Source organism: Bufo gargarizans, chromosome 10 (genome assembly GCF_014858855.1).
Source record: "Bufo gargarizans isolate SCDJY-AF-19 chromosome 10, ASM1485885v1, whole genome shotgun sequence".
Taxonomy (NCBI): domain Eukaryota; kingdom Metazoa; phylum Chordata; class Amphibia; order Anura; family Bufonidae; genus Bufo; species Bufo gargarizans.
The window spans coordinates 15,023,411-15,048,677 of NC_058089.1; the positions used below are offsets into that span (position 1 = coordinate 15,023,411).

General features: G+C 45.0%; 2 protein-coding genes across 2 annotated transcripts in view; one reads left to right on the top strand and one right to left on the bottom strand.

The window, feature by feature from the left end:
• Positions 1-16,061, bottom strand: part of LOC122920489 (intraflagellar transport associated protein) — a 46,747-nt gene extending 30,686 nt beyond the window's left edge. The window contains exon 1 of the mRNA XM_044270018.1: positions 15,705-16,061. The gene's annotated coding sequence lies outside the window, so the exon portion shown is untranslated. The remainder of the gene's footprint in view (positions 1-15,704) is intronic.
• On the top strand, positions 2,141-3,707 carry RAG2 (recombination activating 2). Its single transcript, XM_044270015.1, is given in 2 exon segments — positions 2,141-2,938; positions 2,940-3,707. Coding segments are annotated over 2 exon segments (1,566 nt in total).
• Positions 16,062-25,267: the final 9,206 nt, after the last annotated feature.

The following is a 25,267-nucleotide window of genomic DNA, read 5'->3' on the forward strand; positions in this document are numbered from 1 at the left end:
TAATCAGGGCAACAGGGAAAAGAGACAGAAAAAACTACATCTCCCAGGAAGCATTGCGCCTGGTTAGTCTGCTTTAGAGCGTTACTGTTGCCAGGCAACAGCTGGGTTAACGCTTTACATGCTGGCAGGAAGTAGTTTAATGGTAGAAATAGAATAAACTAATTAGAAGAAATTAGATTAAATGAGCCCTTAATTCCTTCTGTGATCAGCATAGAACTGAACTTACAGCAATAATTCACTGTAATAAGCAGTACCTACAGTACTACAAGTCTCAGCATGCCCCACCAGTCACAAACAGGGGCAGATTTGGTATTTCTAGGGGCCCAAGCAAAGTTATGTCTGGGGGTCCTTTTCGCTGCCAAATCTCAGCATAGCACATAACTATAAAAAGGCCTCTGTCCGCCAATGGGCCCCAATGCAGCTGAACCGGATGCACAGGTGGTATGGCCGCCCCGTGGTCAGTAAGGGGCTCAATGGTCTTAGGGGTCCCAAGCATTTGTATGGTGGTAAGGGTCACCCCTGGTCACAAACCATTGTAAAACATGTCGCCAGGATTCAGCACGTAAATGTCATCATTTGTCTTAGGCCTCATGCACACGGCCGTTGTTTTGGTCCGCATCCACTTCAATGGGGCCGTATTTTGTGGAACGGAACAGCTGGCCCCTAATAGAACAGTACTATCCTTGTCCGTAATGCGGACAATAATAGGACATGTTCTATTTTTTTGCGGAATGGAAATACGGAGATACGGAAACAGAATGCACACGGAGCACCTTCCGTTTTTTTTTGCGAACCTATTGAAATGAATGGTTCCGTATAGGATCCGCAAAAAAATTAAAACTGAATGGACACGGAAAGAAAATACATTCGTGTGCATGAGCCCCCCCGTTCCCAAATGCCAATTTCTTAACCTATCCCCTGTGCCACGAACAAAGAGGGACAGAGGGACTTGGGTCAAAAAGAAGGACACTTGGGAGGTCTGAAATTGCAGCTGCAGGGGATTGGTAAAGTAGTTATACGTTTTTGTATTTTTATGCATGTGCAGCTCCTAGGACAGCTTTTTTTCTTGTCCTGGAATAGCCCTTTAAATCTTAGCATAAAAATCATCTGATTATAGACATTTTAAAGTCAATATTGCACTAAATAATGAAAAATATATATATATAAGGAGAGGTCTAATATACAGGTAGGAACCAGACCGTTTCAGGAGCAGTTTTATTAGTTTATTAATGCAAATTTATTTCCCAGGGCAAAAAAGAGGGACAGAGGAACTTGGGTCTAAATAAGTGACTGTCCCTCCAAAAGAGAGAAATAATAGAAATGAATGGGGCGCCATAGTTGTAATTACACTGCTGACCGCTGCAATTGCTGCAGCGAGCAGGTATACAGAGTAGGCAGCGCTCGTATGAGCGATGTGTTCTCTTCAAACAGCTGATCGGTGAGTGGGCCAGAAGTCAGACCCTCGCCAAACCCATATTGATGACCATACTGAGAATAGGTCATCAATATAAATAAGCCCCACTTCACTTCTATGGGGCTGAGCTGCTGGTCACATGGCCTAGGAAGAGCCTGCAGAGCTCACAGAGCGCTGGCTTCTAACAGCTGATCTGATATTGATAACCCCTTTAAAGGCGTTGTCCAGGATTATGCCAACATGGCTGCTTTCTTCCAAAAACAGCACCACCACTGTCCATGGGTTGTGTGTGGTATTGCGTCTCAGCCCCATTGGAATCAAGCAATCTGAATTTTTTTGCCCGATCCTTTTGTTCTGCCAAGCGACAACACATGCAGCAAACCAAATCCATATGTGTACGGAGAGCAACCTTTAGGCTCCATACTATGGAGACCTCTAGACATCACCTTGGTTTTTATTGAGTGGTTCATCTCACCACCTGTCACTTGGACAGAGTGGTGTCATGAATCACCTGGTCATACAGAATGTATGAAAAAAAGCCTCCTCAGATACAGATTATCACCTTAGGGAGAATATATACAGATGAACAGACAGTTCATGGTTGCACATGGTGTTGGGTTTGATGATGTCATGATAAATCATTTAAAGCAGCTCTCCAGAGTTTAGTCAGTGAAATTTTTTGCGATAATCCATGAGCTTACCTGAATATTTTGCATTGCAGGTGTGATGACCCTTCAGACATTAGTCGCTTCCAATAACACATCCCTGATCCAGCCAGGATTCTCCCTGTTTCGATTAGGAAGACATGTCTTCTTCTTCGGACAAAAGGGATGGCCAAAACGTTCCTGCCCCACAGGTGTGTTCCTGGTGAATCTCAAAAACAATGAGTTGAAACTTCGTCCCTCCACTTTCAACAATGAATCTTGCTACCTCCCACCATTGAGGCATCCAGCCGTGACAGGCCTTTCGGATAGTTCAGACGGGGAAGTCATCCAATATCTGATCCATGGAGGGAAGACGCCAAACAATGAGGTGTCTCAAAAACTCTACGTCATCTCAATGGCCTCCTCGGTCAACAAAAAAATAACACTCTGCTGTACAGAGAAGGATTTAGTAGGGGATACCCCTGAAGCAAGGTATGGCCATTCCATCAATGTAGTCCACAGCAGAGGCAAAAAGGCAGTCCTGATATTTGGTGGAAGGTCCTATGTGCCCTTAAATCAAAGAACCACAGAAAAATGGAATAGTGTTGTTGACTGTCAACCATTCATCTACCTCATCGACCTCCAGTTTGGTTGCTCTACTATGCACATTGTCAAGGAAATTCAAGACGGAGTTTCTTTTCATGTCTCTATAGCCCGCAATGATACAGTCTACATTATTGGTGGACATTTGCTTGAAAATAATGTAAGATCTCCAAAGATCTACAAGATTAATGTGGATCTACTTCTCGGAAGTCCAGCCATAACTTGTAACATTCTCCAATCTCTCCTGTCTTTTTCAAGCTCTATTGTGACCAGTACCTGTCCATGATGAGTTTTTTATTGTTGGAGGCTATGAGTCCGACAGCCAGAAGAAGATGACTTCTCACAAAGTTTTTCTAAGTAATGACGACATTGAATTTAAGGAAGTTGAGGCTCCCGATTGGACAGGGGAAATTAGGCACAGCAAGACATGGTTCGGGGCAGATATGGGTCATGGAACTGTACTTTTGGTGATCCCAGGGGACAACAAGAACCAACATTCAGATAGTAACTTCTTTTTCTACCTAATCAGTCATGGGGAAGAGGACAATTTGATGGCTCAGTCATGCAGTCAAGGATCTCTTGAAGACCAAGAGGACTCCCTGCCGCTTGAAGACTCGGAGGAGTTCATGTTCAACACAGATGGGTTAATTTCTGATGAAGACATGTATAACGAGGACGATGAAGAAGATGAGTCAGAAACTGGATACTGGATCAAGTGCTGCTCTGACTGTAATCTAGATATTAACACTTGGGTCCCTTTTTATTCTACAGAACTTAACAAACCAGCCATGATCTATTGCTCCAGCGAAGGTGGCCACTGGGTTCATGCCCAATGTATGGACCTCTCAGAAAATATGTTGGTCAATCTGTCCGAAAACAACATCAAGTATTTCTGCAATGAACATATAAAATTGGAAAGGGGGCTGCAAACACCTAAGAAGATGACCACTGTTATGAAACCATCGATTAAGCGAGTAGGTCGAACATCATCTATCAGCAGAATGTCACCCTCAAAGAAGTCTTTTCTCAGACGCTTGTTTGAGTAAAAGACTCTCATGCACTTCATTTAAGGACAGGTTCACACAGAGTTTTTTGGAAGGGATTTCAAGGCAGATTTTCCTACAGGTTTTTCAGCCAAAGCCAGAAGTGGATTCAAAAGGAACTGGAAATATAAAGGTAGGACTTATGCTACTTTCTGCTGAAACCACTTCTGGCATTGACTGAAAAACCTACAAGAAAATCTGACTCAAAAACTCTTGCGAAAAAAAACTCTGTGTAAACCTAACCTAGAGGTGGATCTGATATGCTTTACCATTTACTGTCCCCTGGGCAGGGGTGCACCACCAATGAGGACAGGTGAGGCTCAGAAAGCACCCGGTAGGGGCAAGAGGGTGGCAGCCGAAGGGTCATGGGTAATGAGCGCTTTCATTGTGGCAAAGGGGATAGGTTAAGAAATTGGCATTTGGGGGGGGGAGGGGGCGTTTCAGTTTTCGCCTGGGGCAGCAGAAAGGCTAGGTGCACCCCGCCCCTGCGCATAGTCTAGAGTAGGGATGCTCAACCTGCGGCCCTCCAGCTGTTGTAAAACTACAACTCCCACGATGCCCTGCTGTAGGCTGATAGCTGTAGGCTGTCCAGGCATGCTGGGAGTTGTAGTTTTGCAACAGCTGGAGGGCCGCAGGTTGGGCATCCCTGAGTATTGCAAAGCTGTGTGCTAGTCTCTATCTAGGTAGAGCTGGCCATACACATCCAATAGCTGTTGACAACTCCCCCCATACAAATTCACGGTCAAATATGAATGCGTTTTTCATGGGAAAGTGGAGTAAGGCTGGCTGTACACATTAGATACCTTTCCTGACCGCCCTACATCCACATACATAGAGTATTCACAACCAGACGAAAGTATATGTGTTCATAATGGGGACGGGAAGTACTCCACTGTTGAGTGGTCGTAGTTGTAGTACTAGTAGCACTAGTAGTAATAGCAATGCTAGTAGTACTAGTAGCACTAGTAGTAATAGCAATGCTAGTAGTACTAGTAGTAGTATCGTATGGAACATACATTTTACTGCCTGGAGAACAAAAGGATCCGGCATGTTGAAATTCAACTGCCTGATCAATATCTCCATAGATATCTGCCATGGGGGGGGGGGGGGGCGTCGGGTGGATTCCACACACATTACATGGTCAGCCAGTTTATGGTCCAGCTGATATACACCTATGGCCAGACTTGCCGCTGCCAGGCACCTCTTGTAGTGGCTTATCTCCCCTGAGAACAAAAGGATCATACACGTTGAAATCTAATCTGCACCATCCCCGACATTTGCAGAACAGACCTTGCCATCTATTTCATCACCAAGCTACTGTTCACCATGCCACATATTCAATAGTAGAGGGATGAGATCCATAATAAAAGCATGATATGTATTTTTTTTTATATATACTTTTAGGATCCAAGAGATAAGCATTGACCTCAGCTCCAGCCAAGATTTGCGCCATTTTTAACTGGGCAAAAAGGTTGGCAAATTTTTTTTTCCTTCTAAAAAAACTTTCTGTACCTGAGAACCATTCATTAAAAATCTATATACTGATTCTAGTTGGGGCTCATGCACACTGGCACGACAATGAACTGCAGCTGTAAGGCTCCTTAGCATGCACCATAAGCCTCAGAAATGCTTCCTCAGACCTTTGCACTTGTGGAGTCCGACGGAGAATTTCCTGTTGCATTCTTATGGAATGTCACACAAAAAAAACTCAGCATGCCCCATGAAATCGGAGGCACAGAAGACGGCTCCAGCACCTCAACTGCGGCCCTATGACAGCTCTATATCATACATAGCGTGTGCATGAGCCCTAGTCTACTTAATAAATTGCAGGTTGGTTTTAATGGAAGATCTTGGTGTTCCAGCTTCGCAAGGGTGACCGCGCTCCACTGTATTACCCCAAAATGACCTAAGAAGAAGACAGCCCCAAAAAACTGTTATTTTTTGCAGTGTTCCTGGTTGTATTTTGCTATTAATAAAATAAATTGTAAAACTGCTGGAATAAATCTTGTGTGATTTGTAGATTTATAGGTAAGGATCCATCACTGACATTACAGGGGTTGTCCACTGTGGTGAGTCTTTCACCCATCCCCCCTCCCCCAACGTCACCGGACCTGCAGAGGGTAGCATACTTACCCACTCCCCACCCATGGGTTCTGGTTCCTTTGGTCCCCCACTTCCGTGCGTCAGTTCGGCGTGTTAATATCTGGTTTGACAGGGGTCACATGCGCCACTACAGCCAATGACTGCCTGCAGCAGTGACGTGTCCCCCATGATTCATATGAATGGTTCATATGATGTAATACTGCTCCTATGTACAAGAATATAACTACTATAATACTGTTCCTTTGTATAGGAATATAACTACTATAATACTGCTTCCTATGGACAAGAATATAACTACTATAATACTGCCTCCTATGTACAAGGATATAACTACTATAATACTGCCTCCTATGTACAAGAATATAACTACTATAATACTACTCCTATGTACAAGAATATAACTACTATAATACTGCTCCTATGTACAGGAATATAATTACTATAATACAGCCTACAATGTACAAGAATACTGTATACCTACTATAATACTGCCTCCTATGTACAAGACTATAACTACTATAATACTGTTCCTATGTACAAGACTGTAACTACTATAATAATGCTCCTATGTACAAGAATACAACTGCTATAATACTGCCTCTTATGTACAAGAATATAACTACTATAATACTGCTCCTATGTACAAGAATATAACTACTATAATACTGCTCCTATGTACAAGAATATTACTACTATAATACTGCTCCTATGTACAAGAATATTACTACTATAATACTGCTCCTATGTACAAGAATATAACTACTATAATACTGCCTCCTATGTACAAGACTATAACTACTATAATACTGTTCCTATGTACAAGACTGTAACTACTATAATAATGCTCCTATGTACAAGAATACAACTGCTATAATACTGCCTCTTATGTACAAGAATATAACTACTATAATACTGCTCCTATGTACAAGAATATAACTACTATAATACTGCTCCTATGTACAAGAATATTACTACTATAATACTGCTCCTATGTACAAGAATATTACTACTATAATACTGCTCCTATGTACAAGAATATAACTACTATAATACTGCTCCTATGTACAAGAATATAACTACGATAATACTGCTCCTATGTACAAGAATATAACTACTATAATACTGTTCCTATGTACAAGACTATAACTACTATAATACTGCTCATATGTACAAAAATATAGCTACTATAATACTGCTCCTATGTACAGGAATATTACTACTATAATACTGCTCCTATGTACAAGAATATAACTACTATAATACTGCATGCTATGTACAAGAATATAACTACTATAATACTGTTCCTATGTACAAGACTATAACTACTATAATACTGCTCATATGTACAAAAATATAGCTACTATAATACTGCTCCTATGTACAGGAATATAACTACTATAATACTGCTCCTATGTACAAGAATATAACTACTATAATACTGCCTCCTATGTACAAGAATATAACTACTATAATACTGCTTCTATGTACAAGACTAAAACTACTATAATACTGTTCCTATGTACAAGAATATAACTACTATAATACTGCTCCTATGTGCAAGAATATAACTACTATAATACTGTTCCTATGTACAAGAATATAACTACTATAATACTGCTCCTATATACAAGAATATAACTACTATAATACTGCCTCCTATGTACAAGAATATAACTACTATAATACTGCCCCTATGTACAGGAATATAACTACTATAATACTGCTTCTATGTACAAGACTAAAACTACTATAATACTGTTCCAATGTACAAGAATATAACTACTATAATACTGCCTCCTATGTACAAGAATATAACTACTATAATACTGCTCCTATGTACAAGAATATAACTACTATTGGGAAGAAGGCTAGGGCTCCTCACCAGAGGCTTATACTGGGGCGTGGTCATGGAGGTATAGCACTGCCAGATGTCCAAACATATTACAGGGCCATACACCTGAAGAGGTGGTTGCAGCTCCACTCCCCTGCCTATCACACATTGGGCACGGAATTGGAACTAGTGCAGCTTACCCAACAGCAGAAAGCAGCTTTATGGGGTCAATCAAATGCATCACTCCATTCCCATGTACTCCTAAAGGGGACCAGTCTGGTCATTAAACAGCTCAACAAGGCTTACGGGCTCCTACAGAACCCTCCCGGCGCGATGCCAGCAGACCTCATTCCGCACACTATCCAACCTCCAGGTACTCAGGTCTCACAGATTTGGCACAGATTAAGAGGTTTCTCCACAGCCGAATTTATAGGAAAAGTAAACGGCACCCTGTCGGAACAACACCCACTCAGCCTGGTTTGGAAGGCAGCTAACTTTCTAGATCTAATTTCTATAAAAGCTGCTGGGAAACAGCTACTTACCCAGAAACCATGTGTACTGACCTCGACATGGTTTGAGAAGTTAGCAGACCCCCCCTCTCCTCAGCGCAAATTGATATCCAACATATATATGGCCTTGACCTCACCTCAACGCCGCATAACCCCACAGTATGTTCACACCTGGGCCAATGACCTTCAGACTACTTTCTCAGAGACAGATGTTCTCCGCATGCACGCGCACTCGCATGGCTTCTCCCGCTGTGTGAAGATCCAAGAGCATTCATATAAGGTTCTCACGCAGTGGTACCTTACCCCCAAACAACTATTTCTTAGTGGCCTGAGTGACCACGACAAGTGTTGGAGATGTGGAGAGGAGGGTGGCACTCTTCTACACATTTTCTGGTCCTGCCCTAAGATAAGAGGCTATTGGGATAACGTCTCCCAGATCATTAATGAAATTCTAAACATTAACCTGACATTATCCCCTCAGCTGGTTCTTTTATGGCTTCCAACAAAGGACCTATCGCCGTCAAAGGCCTCATGCACACGACAGTTTTTTTTCACGGCCCGCAAAAACTGGGTCCGTGGGTCCGTGATCCGTGACCGTTTTTTCGTCCGTGGGTCTTCCTTGATTTTTGGAGGATCCACGGACATGAAAAAAAAGTCGTTTTGGCGTCCGCCTGGCCGTGCGGAGCCAAACGGATCCGTCCTGAATTACAATGCAAGTCAATAGGGACGGATCCGTTTGAAGTTGACACAATATGGTGCCATTTCAAACGGATCCGTCCCCATTGACTTTCAATGTAAAGTCTGGAGTTCTTTTATACCATCGGATTGGAGTTTTCTCCAATCCGATGGTATATTTTAACTTGAAGCGTCCCCATCACCATGGGAACGCCTCTATGTTGAAATATACTGTCGGATATGAGCTACATCGTGAAAATCAGATCCGACAGTATATTCTAACACAGAGGCGTTCCCATGGTGATGGGGACGCTTCAGGTTAGAATATACTGAAAAACTGTGTACATGACTGCCCCCTGCTGCCTGGCAGGTGCTGCCAGGCAGCAGGGGGCAGACCCCCCCCCCCCTGTTTTTAACTCATTGGTGGCCAGTGCGGCCGCCCCCCCTCCCTCCCCTGTAGTTAACTCATTGGTGGCCAGTGCGGCCGCCCCCCCCCCCTCCCTCCCCTGTGCGGCCGCCCCCCCCCCCCTCCCTCCCCTGTAGTAAACTCGTTGGTGTCCAGTGGGCCCCCCCTCCCTCCCCTGTAGTTAACTCGTTGGTGGCCAGTGGGCCCCCCCTCCGTCCGCTATAGATAACTCATTGGTGTCCAGTGGGCCCCCCCTCCGTCCGCTATAGATAACTCATTGGTGTCCAGTGGGCCCCCCCTCCCTCCGCTGTAGATAACTCGTTGGTGGCCAGTGGGCCCTCTCCCCTCCCTCCCCCTCCTAATTAAAATCGCCCCCCTATCATTGGTGGCAGTGGTGAGTACCGATCGGAGTCCCAGTGTAATCGCTGGGGCTCCGATCGGTAACCATGGCAACCGGGACGCTACTGCAGTCCCGGTTGCCATGGTAGCTTAGCAATTTGTAGAAGCTTCATACTTACCTGAAGAGCAGCGATGTCTGTGACCGGCCGGGAGCTCCTCCTACTGGTAAGTGAAAGGTCTGTGCGGCGCATTGCTTATAGCACAGACCTGTCACTTACCAGTAGGAGGAGCTCCCGGCCGGTCACAGACATCGCTGCTCTTCAGGTAAGTATAAAGCTTCTACAAATTGCTAAGCTACCATGGCAACCGGGACTGCAGTAGCGTCCCGGTTGCCATGGTTACCGATCGGAGCCCCAGCGATTACACTGGGACTCCGATCGGTACTCACCACTGCCACCAATGATAGGGGGGCGATTTTAATTAGGAGGGGGTGGGAGGGGAGAGGGCCCACTGGCCACCAATGAGTTATCTATAGCGGACGGAGGGGGGGCCCACTGGCCACCAATGAGTTATCTATAGCGGATGGAGGGGGGGCCCACTGGACACCAATGAGTTATCTATAGCGGACGGAGGGGGGGCCCACTGGACACCAATTAGTTAACTACAGGGGAGGGAGGGGGGGCTGGCTACCAAGAAGTTAACTACAGGGGAGGGAGGGGGGGGGGGCGGCCGCACTGGCCACAAATGAGTTAAAAACAGGGGGGGGGGGGGGTCTGCCCCCTGCTGCCTGGCAGCACCTGCCAGGCAGCAGGGGGCAGTCATGTACACAGTTTTTCAGTATATTCTAACCTGAAGCGTCCCCATCACCATGGGAACGCTTCTGTGTTAGAATATACTGTCGGAAATGAGTTTTCACGAAGTGAAAACTTAGATCAGAAAAAGCTTTTATGCAGACGGATCTTCGGATCCGTCTGTATGAAAGCAACCTACGGCCACGGATCACGGACACGGATGCCAATCTTGTGTGCATCCGTGTTCTTTCACGGACCCATTGACTTGAATGGGCCCGTGAACCGTTGGCCGTGAAAAAAATAGGACAGGTTATATTTTTTTCACGGCCTCGAAACACGGGTCACGGGCGCGGTGTAAAAACGGTGCACAAGCCGAGTTTTCTACGGCCCCATTGAAAGTCAATGGAGCCGCAGAAAAAAACGGAAAACGGCACAACGGCCACGGGTGCACACAACGGTCGTGTGCATGAGGCCAAAGAACAAGCTTCCTACACACCTGATCCAGGCTGCACGTTTACTGATCCCCCAAAAGTGGCTGAGTTTAGATCCCCCCACAATCCCTCAGTGGTTAAACAAACTGGACCATATACACCGTATGGAGGAGCTAGCGGGATGGGAACTTAGAGCACACGAGAAACATAAGAAGTTATGGGCCCCCTGGGTTGCCTATAGGCGTGCGAATGGTACTTCAGCATCTTAGCGATTTTTGGCTGACTACAACCCTATGACAGTCCCGTTGTTGTGTCAGACACATTAGCGAGAACGGAAGAAGCGAACCGTCTTCCTTTCTTTGGAATCGTCAAATGTATCTCAACAGCCTTAGACCGTATCTGTCCAGTTCTAAGGACATATTGTAACCCCCCCCCCTCCCTCCCTCCCCTTTCCCCGCTCCCTCTCCCCCCCATCCTTATCGGTTCGTGTTGACTTTACTTACCTCAGGTTACACTTTGATTGTCAATGGCCGATATTTGCTGACCTAGACATGGATAAGTGCACTTTTTCATATGTCTTAAGTATAATGTTTAGGCACCTGTTAATTGCATTTATGATTGTATGTAACGACCTTGACTTATACATCATTGTATGTTGTGCTTTTTCTTTGATGCTTTTCAATAAAAAGACAATTGACAAAGAATATAACTACTATAATACTGCCTCCTATGTACAAGAATATAACTACTAATATACTGTTCCTATGTACAAGAATATAACTACTATATCCCCTCCCTCCCCTTCCATACTATGGGAATCTCATAAGGTAGTGTTAAGGGGGGAACTCATCGCCTTAGGGGCTTATGTGAAAAAACGGAGGACGCAGGCTCTAGATGCTCTATTGACAAAAATTGCCCGCCTTGAATGCTCGCATAAGGAATCACAGGCCCTTCATACCCTAGCAGAACTCACGGAAGCTAGGACACATCTAAGAAATATGTTAAACGTTAAGTCAGCAAAGCTGGTACTGCGCTCCAGGTTTAAGGCTTACGCCCATGGTAATAGAGGAAACAGACTGATGTCAGCCATAGCTAAGAAGCAATTCTCTGACTCCTTTGTTTCCTCTATTAAAGATCCAAAAGGGAATGTACACAAATCCACACCTGATATCGCCAAGGCTTTCTGCGCCTTTTATGAGGCTCTGTATAATCTACCTCCCCCTAACGGGGCCACCTCTAGTGACCTCTCAGAAGCCACGGATAAATTTTTACAGTCTCTAGACCTTCCGTCCATATCCCAAACAAAAGCGGCCCACTTAACTAGACCTATTACTGACTCTGAAATTCATAAGGTGCTCATGTCCATCCCCTCGGGTAAAAGCCCGGGACTGGATGGTTTTTCCATCATTTACTACAAATCCTTTCAGGATATCTTAATCCCCCGTTTTAAGAATCTTTGCAATTACCTTCTCTCTGGAGGTTCCCTTGCCCCTCACTCCTTGTTGGCGCACATTACTGTCCTGCATAAGGAGAACAAGGATCCGACTTGCTGCAGTAATTATAGGCCGATCTCCTTGCTCAATACTGATGTGAAGTGGTGGGCGAAAATCTTAGCTACCAGACTCCAAGATGTCCTTCCTGACATTGTCCATGGAGAGCAAGTGGGCTTTGTCCACGGCAGACAGGGGTCGGAGAACACGATAAGGCTTCTTCACCTTATACACTGGGCCAAGAAATCCGCGAAACCTTTGGTGTTGGTGAGCACAGATGCGGAAAAGGCCTTCGACAGGGTCAGCTGGCAATTTATGTCTCGGGCCCCGGCGCGGTTTGGTCTTTCTGATCAGTTTATTGCTGCCATCCACACTCTATACTCGGCCCCCTCTGCCATGGTCAAAGTCAATGGTGCGTTATCTCCTCTATTTCACATCACTAATGGGACAAGGCAGGGGTGCCCCCTGTCTCCAGCGTTATTTGTATTGGTGATGGAGACTCTTCTATGTAAAATCAGGGCGGACCCAGATATAAAAGGCCTCCAGGTGGGCGCTGGCACCCATGTTACTGCAGCATTTGCGGACGACCTTTTGGTTATAACATCCAACCCTAGAGAGGCCTTACCTAAGCTATTGAATATATTTGAGGACTTTGGGTTCGTATCTAATTTTAAAATTAATTTTGGGAAGTCTATGGCACTTAACATTTCATGCTCTCAAGCTGTGATTAATACGCTTAAAAGCGATACCCCATTTGTCTGGGCACCCAGGGACATTACGTTCCTAGGGACACGTATATCGGCCAATATCCAGGAATTGGCCTCACTTAATTACACGCCGCTACTTCAGTCAGTCCGTACCCACCTCCAGACTCTGAAACTACCTTTTGTATCTTGGGTTGGAAGGAAAAATTACCTTAAAACCTTTATCCTCCCCAAATTCCTATATTTGCTACAGACCCTCCCCATTTGGTTACCAAACTCATATTTCGCAGAGGTCCGCCGTGTGTTCACACGCTTCCTCTGGAATGGCAAATCTCCTCGTATTGCCTATTCAGTCCTCACTAGGGATAAGAAGCTTGGAGGCTTTGGGATGCCAGATGTTAAAGTATATTACACTGCTGTACAACTCTGTAGATGCGTAGCTGCTATGTCTCGTCAATTCTAGGCTCCCTATGCTCTGGCCTTGAATCTGCACTGCTCACAAACCAAGATCAGCTCACTATGTGGGGTGTCCGAGCATTTTCGGCTAACCATTATGCTTCCTCCCTGGTTTGGAAGGGTATGCTGGTGGAGTGGTCTAAAATGGTCCAATCCCGAACATTTAACTTCCCTAACCCAGGTATGCCACTTAAATTGCTACAAAACTACCTCCATCCATCCATTTTAAGCCCCTCCGGTATCTGGTCTAGGCTCGCTGGCATGTCTTTGCGGGATGCCCTCTTACCGGATGGTAGTTTGAATTTGGATTTATTACTGGACCTCCCCGAGGTCAAGACTGCGCCATTTTTCTACTTGGCTGACTTTAAGAGAGATGTCACAGGGGGCATTAGGTCCCTTCCTGTTAACAGCTCTTTATCTTGGCTTGAGAAGAAGGTTATGGCCACTAAGCCCACTCTTAGGCCGCTATCTCAGATGTATAAAGAATTACTCTCCTCACTCCCTCCGGAGCTCCGTTTTCTGACCTCCTGGGAGAAGGAGCTATCTTTGAGCCTTACGGAGCCGGAAAGAGCCTTTATCTTGGCACATTCGCATGGCTTTAACCGCTGCGTGAGGATTCAGGAGAATTCCTTCAAGCTCCTCAGTAGGTGGTATAAGACGCCTGAATTCTTACATAAATTGAACCCGGAAGTTGCAGAAGCTTGTTGGAGGTGCGGCCTGGAAGTTGGCTCCTTGTCACATATTTGGTGGTCATGTCGGAAAATTCAGACGTTTTGGAAATCAATTGAACTATTGATTAACCAAATTTGCAATTCTAGGATAGCTCTGGATGCTAAACTTATTTTATTATGGTGCCCCAATACTACCCTTACTCCTGCCAAAGATAACCTCCCGACCATGTTGCTTACAGCAGCTAAGCTGCTTGTTCCTTTTCTGTGGAAAAATGACTCTCCCCCGACTACCCTTATGTGGACAGACAAGGTAGACCAGATTTACCGTTTTGAGGAGCTGGCACACTGGGAAACTAACTCACGTTCCCGCTTCCTAAAACTGTGGTCTCCATGGAAAATATATAGAAACTTTGCTTAGCAGAGCAGAATTCCCTACTTCCCTGTTCTCCCCGTTCCTTCCCCTCCTGTGTGTCCCCCCCCTATGTCTCCCTTCCCTTGGCTAAATTTTATTTTATGTTTGATAAACATGATTGGATATGATGCTTATACATGATGTATATGTCGGACTCATATTGTGATTTCTTGTCATTGAGATGTAGTCATGTATGGGCGTTTAGCCACTGCTTTTTCTTTCAATAAAAAGAAATATGGTTAAGAATATAACTACTATAATACTGCCTCCTATGTACAAGACTATAACTACTATAATACTGCTCCTATGTACAAGAATATAACTACTATAATACTGCCTCCTATGTACAAGAATATAACTACTATAATACTGCCTCCTATGTACAAGAATATAACTACTATAATACTGCCTCCTATGTACAAGACTATAACTACTATAATACTGCTCCTATGTACAAGACTAAAACTACTATAATACTGCTCCTATGTACAAGAATATAACTACTATAATACTGCCTCCTATGTACAAGAATATAACTACTAAAATACTGCTCCTATGTACAAGAATATAACTACTATAATACTGCCTCCTATGTACAAGAATATAACTACTATAATACTGCTCCTATGTACAAGAATATAACTACTATAATACTGCTCCTATGTACAAGAATATAACTACTATAATACTGCCTCCTATGTACAGGAATATAACTACTATAATACTGCTCCTATGTACAAGAATATAACTACTATAATACTGCTCCTATGTACAGGAATATAACTACTATAATACTGCTCCTATGTACAAGTATATAACTACTATAATACTGCTCCTATGTACAAGAATATAACTACTATAATACTGCTCCTATGTACAGGAATATAACTACTATAATACTGCTCCTATGTACAAGAATATAACTACTATAATACTGCTCCTATGTACAAGAATATAACTACTATAATACCGCTCCTATGTACAAGAATATAACTACTATAATACTGCTCCTATGTACAAGAATATAACTACTATGGGGGCGGAGTTTGGCCGCTGAGCTGCATGGCTGCCGGTGACTGAGCTCCTCATCCTAGCCGGCACAAACCCCCTTTTATAGCACCTTTTAGAAGCTTGAAATGGGCAAAGTGGAGAGAGATCGCCCCAGGGAACCTGCTGACCCACCTGTGAGCCGCTCCAAACAGCCTGACATGGAGAAATTCCTGAGGAAATCTGCCAAGGGCACCGCTGCTGGGACACCTAAGATGGCGCCGGCTCCTTCTATTCATTCCGATCCGGATGAATTTTCGGAAGCGGGAAGTATTTCGGATGCTTCCGAATATAAAAATCGCAAGCGGGGAGCGAATCTTTCAAAAGCGATCCTTCGCGAAATTCTGGACTCTGCGCTGGCTCCCCTGAAGCAGGACTTGACTGAAATAAAGACCGATCTCCGATCCATCGGCCAGAGAGTCGCTGCACTGGAAAACTCGCAAGACGCGATTATTCGCTTCGGTGAGGAAACATGCTCCACCCTCGGATCGCATAAAGATCTTCTTAACTGATGCCCTCCTGCGAATTGAAGATCAGGAAAATCGCAGCCGTAGACGTAATATTCGCATCCGCGGCCTCCCTGAAATATTCGCATCGGAAGTTCTTGAAAAAATCGCGAAAGAAATATTCGCGAATCTTTTAACTCCAGAAAGAGCAGCAAATATTGTCATTGAACGCATACATCGCGCTCTTCGCCCCAAGCCAAAGGCTTCAGACCCTCCGAGAGATGTTGTCTGCGGTATCCTCAGTTTTGTGGACACTGCGGCTCTATTGAAAGCCAGTAGAGAGGCGGACCGCCTGGAATATGAAGGCTCGCAGCTGCAGTTCTTTCAGGACTTGGCACCTTCCACGTTGGCAAAGAGACGTATTTTGCGTCCGCTTCTTGAAGTTCTTAAATCTTCCGGGACCCAGTTCCGCTGGCTGTACCCCTTTGGCTTGGCCGTCGTCAAAAACGGACGGCAGATCACCATACGCACGCCTCAGGACCTATCCGGGGCCTGGGTCCCACTGGGTATTGCTCCAATTGAAATTCCGTCCTGGATGCCGGCAGACCAGGGAGATCCTATACCCTCGCCTCCGACTGCAGACACCTGGTCCCTTGTGCCTGCCGGGAAGAAATCCCGACCCAGTCAGAGTTCCCAGGCCTCCGCTGCTGCGGGTCGCTCTCCTCATCGCTGATTCTTCTCTGCTACGTTGGCCACCATTTTCGCCGTTCACAGTTCAGGTGTTCTCCTGAAGTGGACCTCCGGAAGTTACGGTTTTCTCCTGTTATATTGTTCAGGACATGCATAGGAGCCGTCTAGCCTTTTGACATGGCCTTTCTAGGTGTATCCAGGCCTTTGTTTACCTCCCTGAGGACTTCACCCTCCTGAATGTTATCTACCTCTCCCCTCCCACCCCCTCTGCACAGGGGATTTGTTTGCCGTTGTTTCCCTCATTGACTTCCTTGTTACCTGATGGCCTTTTCATGGCCTCTCCCAGCTCTACGAGACCCCCCGCCTGATGGATCCCGGCACCAGGCCGTGATGAGAAAGGATCCTCTGATTCCCAGGCGCTCCGTGGAGCTCTTAGTTCTGCATTCTGTGATTATGATTTACTGTTTGCATTATTGTCTCCCTTCTTTTGCCCTCATGTGTTTCCCCTTCTGTGTCCTCTTATCCCATCCTAATGTTCTTACTTGGTTCGCTCAGATTATGATTGCTTTGTGCTTTCCTGCTGACTTAACATGGCTTCTCTTATAGTTTCTTCCCTTAATGTCCGGGGCCTGAACGAGCCGTGCAAAAGATCCCAGGTGATTTCCTTACTACTAAAAGACAAAGTCTCAATAGCCTTTTTTCAAGAAACACATTTCCGGGCAGGTAAGATTCCCAATCTTCCTTCCAAAAAGTTCACTCAGTGGTTCCACAGCGCACAGGCCTCCGCTAGCCGGGGTGTCAGTATTGCCATTCACAAGCAGGTACCCTTTGCGGTTACAGCCTCCTCCTCGGATCCTGATGGCCGGTACTTATTTGTGAAGGGCTCTATAGCGGGCACACCGGTTACACTGGCCAATATTTACGCGCCAAATAGGGGACAGGTTGCATGGCTGGTTCAGACCCTCGCTGCGCTGGCTGCATTCAAACAGGGTATGGTAATTCTGGGGGGAGATTTTAATGTGACCCTAGACCCACTTCTGGATTCCTCCTCGGGGAAATCGGCTATCACTCACGTACGTCTTAGACGCCTGAAGGTGGCTCTGCGTAAACTAGGTGTTATTGATACCTGGCGTACCCTGAACCCCACGGGTCGTGACTACTCGTTCTACTCCCATGCCAAGTCCTCACACCACAGATTAGACTATGTCTTTCTCTCCTCTGAGCATGTCAAACAAATTGTAAACACCCGAATAGGCAACATCACGTTGTCGGACCACGCCCCTGTCTTTCTGACAGTTTCGCTGTCCACTCTCCCTACACGGGAATGGAACTGGCGTCTCAATGAGACCATCATCCAGGACCAGGTGTCATCGGGGAAAATAGCCACCTCCCTCCAGGAGTTCTTCAGTACTAACACCGCAGGTCCCTCCCCTCCCTCCCCCGCTGTAATCTGGGAAACCCACAAGGCCGTGATCCGTGGAGAGCTTATCGCTCTCGGCTCCCATCTTAAAAAACAAAGAGCCCAGGCCATGTCCACCCTCCTATCCCGTATCGCCACCCTCGAGCTCAGCCATAAGCAATCCCAAGCGTTAAGCCTTGCGGAGGAGCTTTCTGTCGCGCGATCTCAATTAAAAGATATGTTGAACGTTACTTCAGCTAAATTACTCCTTCGTGCGCGCTTCAAAGTCCTACGCACATGGCGACAGAGGGAACAGACTTATGGCGGCGCTAACTAAACAACAATTTTCTGACTCCTTCATTCCGGCGATCAAAGATGCGGCGGGCAATCACCTTAAGTCTACCCCTGATATAGCCAAAGCATTTTGTGCCTTCTACGAAGACCTTTACAACCTCCCGCCCCCTCCTGGGTCATCTCCCTGCTCCGTCGCGGAGGCCTCGAATAAATTCCTCTCCTCCCTTCAGCTTCCCTCTATATCCCCGGATCAGTCCTCCCAACTATTAGCTCCCATCTCTGGCCCGGAAGTCCTGAAAGTCCTAGCCACTATCCCCTCCGGTCGCAGTCCCGGCCCTGACGGTTTCACCATCTCTTATTATAAAACTTTTAAATCTGTCCTAGCCCCTCAATTTAGCTCCCTATGTAATTATCTCCTGGGTGGTGGCCACCTCCCTGCCCAGTCACTCACAGCCCACATCACCATTATCCATAAGGAGAATAAAGACCCGTTGCAATGTGGCAGTTACCGCCCTATCTCCCTACTAAACACGGACATTAAATGGTGGGCTAAGATCCTGGCTCAACGGATTCAAAAAGTTCTCCCGGATGTTATTCACAAAGAACAAGTTGGCTTTGTCTCTGGCAGACAGGGTAATGAGAATACTGTTCGCCTCCTTCATCTCATGAACTGGGCACGGTCTACCTCTACCCCGCTAGCTCTGCTGAGCACTGATGCAGAGAAAGCTTTTGACAGAGTGAGCTGGCAGTATATGTCACTGGCTCTGTCGAAATTTGGCTTTCCTGACCAACTCATTTCCGCTATCCTCTCTCTGTACTCTGCCCCCTCTGCCAGGGTCAAAGTCAACGGCACTCTTTCACCCGCCTTTGCCATTACTAATGGCACTAGGCAGGGTTGCCCTCTCTCCCCCTCGCTTTTTGTGATAGTCATGGAAACTCTCCTGTGCAAAATCAGGCAAGATCCCGATATTGAAGGTCTCCAGAGAGCCTCCCACACTCACCTCACGGCGGCTTTTGCAGACGACCTCCTTATTATGACCACGAACCCTGAGACATCCTTCCCCCGGCTACACTCTATATTTGAAGAATTCGGTTGGGTCTCCAATTTCAAGATCAACTATAGCAAATCCCTTGCCCTGAATGTTACATGTAAACCCGCTCTTGTTGCGTCGCTTAAACGCTCCACCCCCTTCACTTGGGCCGCTCGGGACATCACATTTTTGGGGATTCACATCTCTGCGAATCTGAATGACCTTTACAGCCTTAATTACACCCCTATGCTCAACTCAATTAAATCCCATCTACAGTCGGTAAAACTTCCCTTCATCTCCTGGATAGGCAGGAAGAATTATCTCAAGACCTTCATTGTCCCCAAACTCCTATACCTGCTGCAGACGTTGCCCATATGGCTCCCGCGCTCGTACTTTACAGAGTTGCGTAGGAGATTCTCCCTTTTCCTCTGGTCGAACAAACCATCTAGGATAGCTTACTCCACATTGACGAGGGAAAAGAGGTTTGGTGGCTTCGGCCTTCCCGATGTCCACCTGTATTACACTGCCACGCACCTAAATAGGTGCTTCTCTCTTCTTTCCCGAAGCCCCCCAAATCTATGCACAGCTCTAGAGCGAGGCCTCGCTACATACAAAGATTATCTCGTCCTGTGGGGGGTCCGTAGCTGTACGCCCTCCCATTCCTTTGCCTCCCCCATTTGGAAGGGCATGCTCGTTGAATGGGCTAAACTCTATAGATCTAAAGATCTGAGATTCCCGAATCCTCGCCTCCCTCTGCACTTATTGCAAAACTTAGTTCATCCCGAGACCACTGCCCCTTCAGGTGTTTGGTATCAGTTGTCTAGCCACACACTACAGGAGGTTGTATCTGCGAGTGGGGACTTGGCATGGGACACGATGCGGGCCTTGCCTGAGGTTCGAAAGCAATCCTTCTTGGCTCTTGCTGCCTTTCGCAAGGATACTGCGATTTTGAAACTCCCTCCCTTCTGCACGGAAGAATCCACCTGGCTGGAAAAGAAACTAGATATGCCGATCCCCCCGAAGAAGCCCCTGTCAACTCTCTACAAGGAGTTACTCTCTTCCACACCCCCAGTACTATCCTTTTTAGTGGCCTGGGAGAAGGAGCTCTCGTACCCCCTCTCAGAACCCGAAAAAGCATTTATCCTCTCCAACTCTCACGGATTCAGTCGTTGTATCAAAATACAGGAAAATTCCTTTAAGCTTCTTACACGTTGGTACAAAACACCTGAATTCCTCCATAATCTTAATCACGAAATACCCGATCAGTGCTGGAGGTGTGGAACAGAGAAGGGGTCCCTATCTCACATATGGTGGTCCTGCAGTCTAATCCGTCCCTTCTGGACACAGATTGAGAGCCTAATCGGGCGCATTTGCGGCTCCCCTATAAGTCTAGATGCGCAATTAGTCCTGCTTTGGTGCCCCAATTTAACCCTCGCCCCTTCTAAAAACAACCTACCAACGTTACTTCTAACTGCTGCCCGCCTGCTAGTCCCTCTGCTGTGGAAGAACGACTCTGCACCTACGCTGCTGATGTGGCAAGAGAAAGCGGATCAGATATGTCGTTTTGAAGAACTGGCTCACTGGGAATCTCACACTCGCCCTCGTTTTCTGGACATATGGAGTCCCTGGAAAGCCTATCGCCACCCGGCGTCTTGAGACCCTGTCATGATCTGACTGACACTGCCATTATTGAACCCACCACCCCCCCTCCCTCCCTCTCCCGCCCTCCCTTCTTGTTTGGTATTTCTTTATTCCTGTCCGTTGTCCTGTTTGTCTATTTGTGTTCCCCCCCCCCCCCCTCATTTGTTTGACTTTTGTTATATTTGATTGCACTATTCTGATGCCATCTGCATATGGCGTTTGCTGTATTGTGGCACTTTATATCTATTTGCTTTCTCAATAAAAAGAGATTTGGTTAAGAATATAACTACTATAATACTGCTCCTATGTACAAGAATATAACTACTATAATACTGCTCCTATGTACAAGAATATAACTAGTATAATACTGCTAATACTGTATGTTTAAGAATATAAATGTGAATTGTTGGAATAATTACCCTTCTGTGCATTCTGTGTTTCTGGCAATGGACAGGGCTTTTTCATAGAATTGCTGCGGCCAGTATATCAATGCCTTAGTGGCTTTAAAAGTTCATTACATTTCCCCTAATATTCCACCTTATATGATGTTTTACATACAAAATACACAAAGAGAAGATTTTAGCCATCAAATCTTTATTAAACATTAAGTCTAAGACATAAAAGTCAGAACTTACATCAGTTACAAGTTAATTTATTAACTTTAATATTATAAAACTTTTTTAAAAATTACACAAAACATATTTCAAGAAGTATGCAATAAGATATCACAAAACAATTACATTGTTCACTCTCCCAATATTAATGCCATGATGTGATCATCTTCGGCAGAGAACATGACAATAGGGAGATGTATTAACCAAAAAATTGTCCTTTGTTGCTCCTAGCAACCAATCAGAGCTCAGAGTTCATTTCTTAAACTGCTCTGATAGAATGAAAGCTGCGCTGTGATTGGTTGCTGTGGGGAACAAGGCCCATTTTTGCATTAGACAGTATTGATACATTTCCCATAATATGTTCAGTCCCACACAAAAAAAAAATGTGTTAGCATTTTAAACAATAAATTTCAAAAAACATTTTAATAAACTCAAATAAAAAATTCACAGCAGAACTATAGGGGATTCAGAGGTAGAAGCCTGAGGGGCTCAAAAGCCGCATAGGAGTTACATCTCTACAAACAGTATTTCTCATAGTTACAACACAATGTAACCCAAAACTTAAAGAAGCACTCCAGGCAAAACTGATACGTAAAATGAAGGGACTGAGGGGCGGAGCATGACACACAGACTCTATATCAGGATTTGAATCCCTCAGGAGTCATGTACCGCCCCTCAGTCCATGGTGTATATGTCTTGCAAGGAGCTTTCCTTTAAACGCATTTTGTATTAAACAGTAGTCTCATTAAAAAAAGAAAATGAAATGAGGCAGGAACGTTGATAAAAAGTGACATTGTCAGTTTAAAAATGACTTCTAAACACAAACCTCAAGAAAAGGCGAGAAACTCACACATAAGCCTAACTTCCCTCACCACTAACTGGAACAGGCAGCTGAGCCTCGACAGACAAAATTCTGTGGTTTTACAAAAAGAAATAAAAAACAGTTTTGTGCAAGAAAAAAATGAGGTAGAAGAACGAAGTGTTAAGTGTTATTAACATTGCAACCTCACAAACCCAGGACTTTGTGAAGACCTCATGAGATATCACCGATTATCAGTTTGGTAGAACTGGACCTTCATGAAGCAGAGTTCATGTTATCAGTACAGCAGAACCAGATACTTAGGAGATGAAGGTCATAACATTAGTAAGGTAGAACTAGACCCTCATGAGATGGAGCCCCTATCATAGGTAGGGTAAACCTAGACTCTCATAATATATAGAGCTTAAATCATCAGTAAAGTAGAAGTCAAGGGCGGATTGGCCGTAGACCCTACAGGGAAATTTCCTGGTGGACCGAGGCCCCCAGAGGGCCACCCAAGCCCTCCTTTCTGCCGCTGACTGGGAATATAATGAGCTCTCAACAGTAATTAACGCTGTGAGAATCAGGAACTCATGTACCCAGCCAGCGACCGCACATGCCCTCCTGAATTCAACTCCTGTGGTCCGCACCTCACCTCTTAAGCCTCCTGCTCCATAGACAATTGGAGAAGGAGGAGGACAGAAGATGGTAGCTATTGATGGCCACCACAGTGGGCCAGCTTTTGTGGTAGTATAGTGTGCTACACTGTGTTATTTGGTTCTGCTGGGATGGTATTTTGGACCATTGTATTGTTGACCCCACCTACTTATGTTGCCCCGCCTTCTGTTAATTTGGACCAGCCTACAAAATGGGGCCACTTTTAGTTTTTTTTCCAGGGCCACTTTAAGTTCCCAGTCCGCCCATAGAAGTAGACCTCCTTGTGATAGAGCTTGTATCATCAGTAGGGTAGGAGTATACCTCCTAGAGCTAGAACTACTGTAACTACCACCAGACTTTTATGAGATGTAACTCATGTACTCAGTAGAGTATAACTAGATGTTCAAGATGGAGCTTATATCATCAGTACAGTAGATCTAGACCATCATGAGATGAAGCTCATAGCATCAGTAGGGTGGAGCTAGAACCTCGTCAGATGAAGCTTACATTATCAGTAGGGTAAAACTAGACCGTCTAATGAGATGGAGCTCCTATCATTGGTAGTGGACAACTAGGCCTTCATGATATAAAGCGTGGACCATCAGTAAGGTAAAGGTAGACCCTCATGAGATAGAGTTTGCATCATCAGTATGGTCGGACTAGACCTCTATGAGATTGAACTCATAACAATGGGGTACAACTAGACCCTCATGAGATATAGCTTCCTAAACATAAAAATTAGAACCTACCGTAATAGCCATGGTCAACTACAGCAATGTTGCCAGGGAATAAACAGAGCTGTCTTGGGTTGACTTAAATGCACAACTGGATGGTTTCAGATGTCAGGTTGCAATGTTAAATTGTGATTGTCTAAAGTGTAGCCCAATGTAAAAATTCAAAGTGACAATGTCATGAGGTAAGCATGAGGTAAGCCTGAGGTAAGCCTAGAACTGTGATATGTACAAGTGCAAAAGATATGTTATTTGTAATGTGAGGCCCATGTGTGGCAGTCTGACACTCCATGGGATTTCCTTTTGTACCTCCATGGGTTACTATATATTGCATGAGGTGCCATAGATTGCCCTAGAAGCAATAATTCTAGGGAAGAATGCATCTGTAATATTGCATGTGATGGAGCATGCCACGGTTATTTTTTCCCATGGAGCACGTGGAGGTGCAGTATCAGCCCATCACGGCCTATGCATGCTATATATTAAGGATCCATACAAAACAGATCTGTGTGGGATGGAACCTTACAACACGTGCAGATAGGAGACATCCTGTTCTGTGAAAAGTATGCAAAACACCATTGAGGTATTACATCTAGAATCCATTTCTCATGACTTCCATGGTGCGTTATGGAGCTTTAATATTGGTGCAAAAGCTATAAAAATTCATTACTAGCTATAAATGTTCTTTGGTTGTCAATAGTTTATGAATTTATACAGTATGTGGATCACTTTTAAGAGACTGGCGGAAATAGCCCAGATCTTTCAGAAACACCATCGAAATGAATGCCACCATTAGTGTATAAACAGTATACAGTAAGCTCATTAGCTCACCCTAGTGGTGGCTGCAGGCAGACAGAATTTTATTATTTAATCCTATGTCTATGCAGTGGATTCGACGCAGAGGTTCAACTTCTATAAAGACACATTAGGAATAATTAATAAAGACATTATTTGGCCATGAGCACGCATTCACTTTAAAGGGGCTGTCTAGGCTTTAAATATTGACAACCTATACTCAGGTCATCAGATTGGTGAGGTCAACCTGAATAAGTGCTGAGCTGCAATAACCCCACCAGCCACTACATAGTGGACAGAGCCTTTTGCTTCCGACTCAGTCCACTACATCGGATGTCATACCCCCCCCCAAATCTGAAATCGATTACCTATCCTGAGTATAAGTCTTCAATATCTAGAACCCCTTAAGGGGTCATATTTGAGATGTGAACTCTCAAAATTGAGTTTTCAGTAAAACATTTATGAGTCCCAAAGCAGTGACGCACTGTTACCTGGGAGTAACCTATATAAAACTTGAGTGCTATCACAATATATAACTATTCAAAGAGGAATATCTCAATCCTATATAAATTGCTGTAGTATAATAATATATATAAAAAAA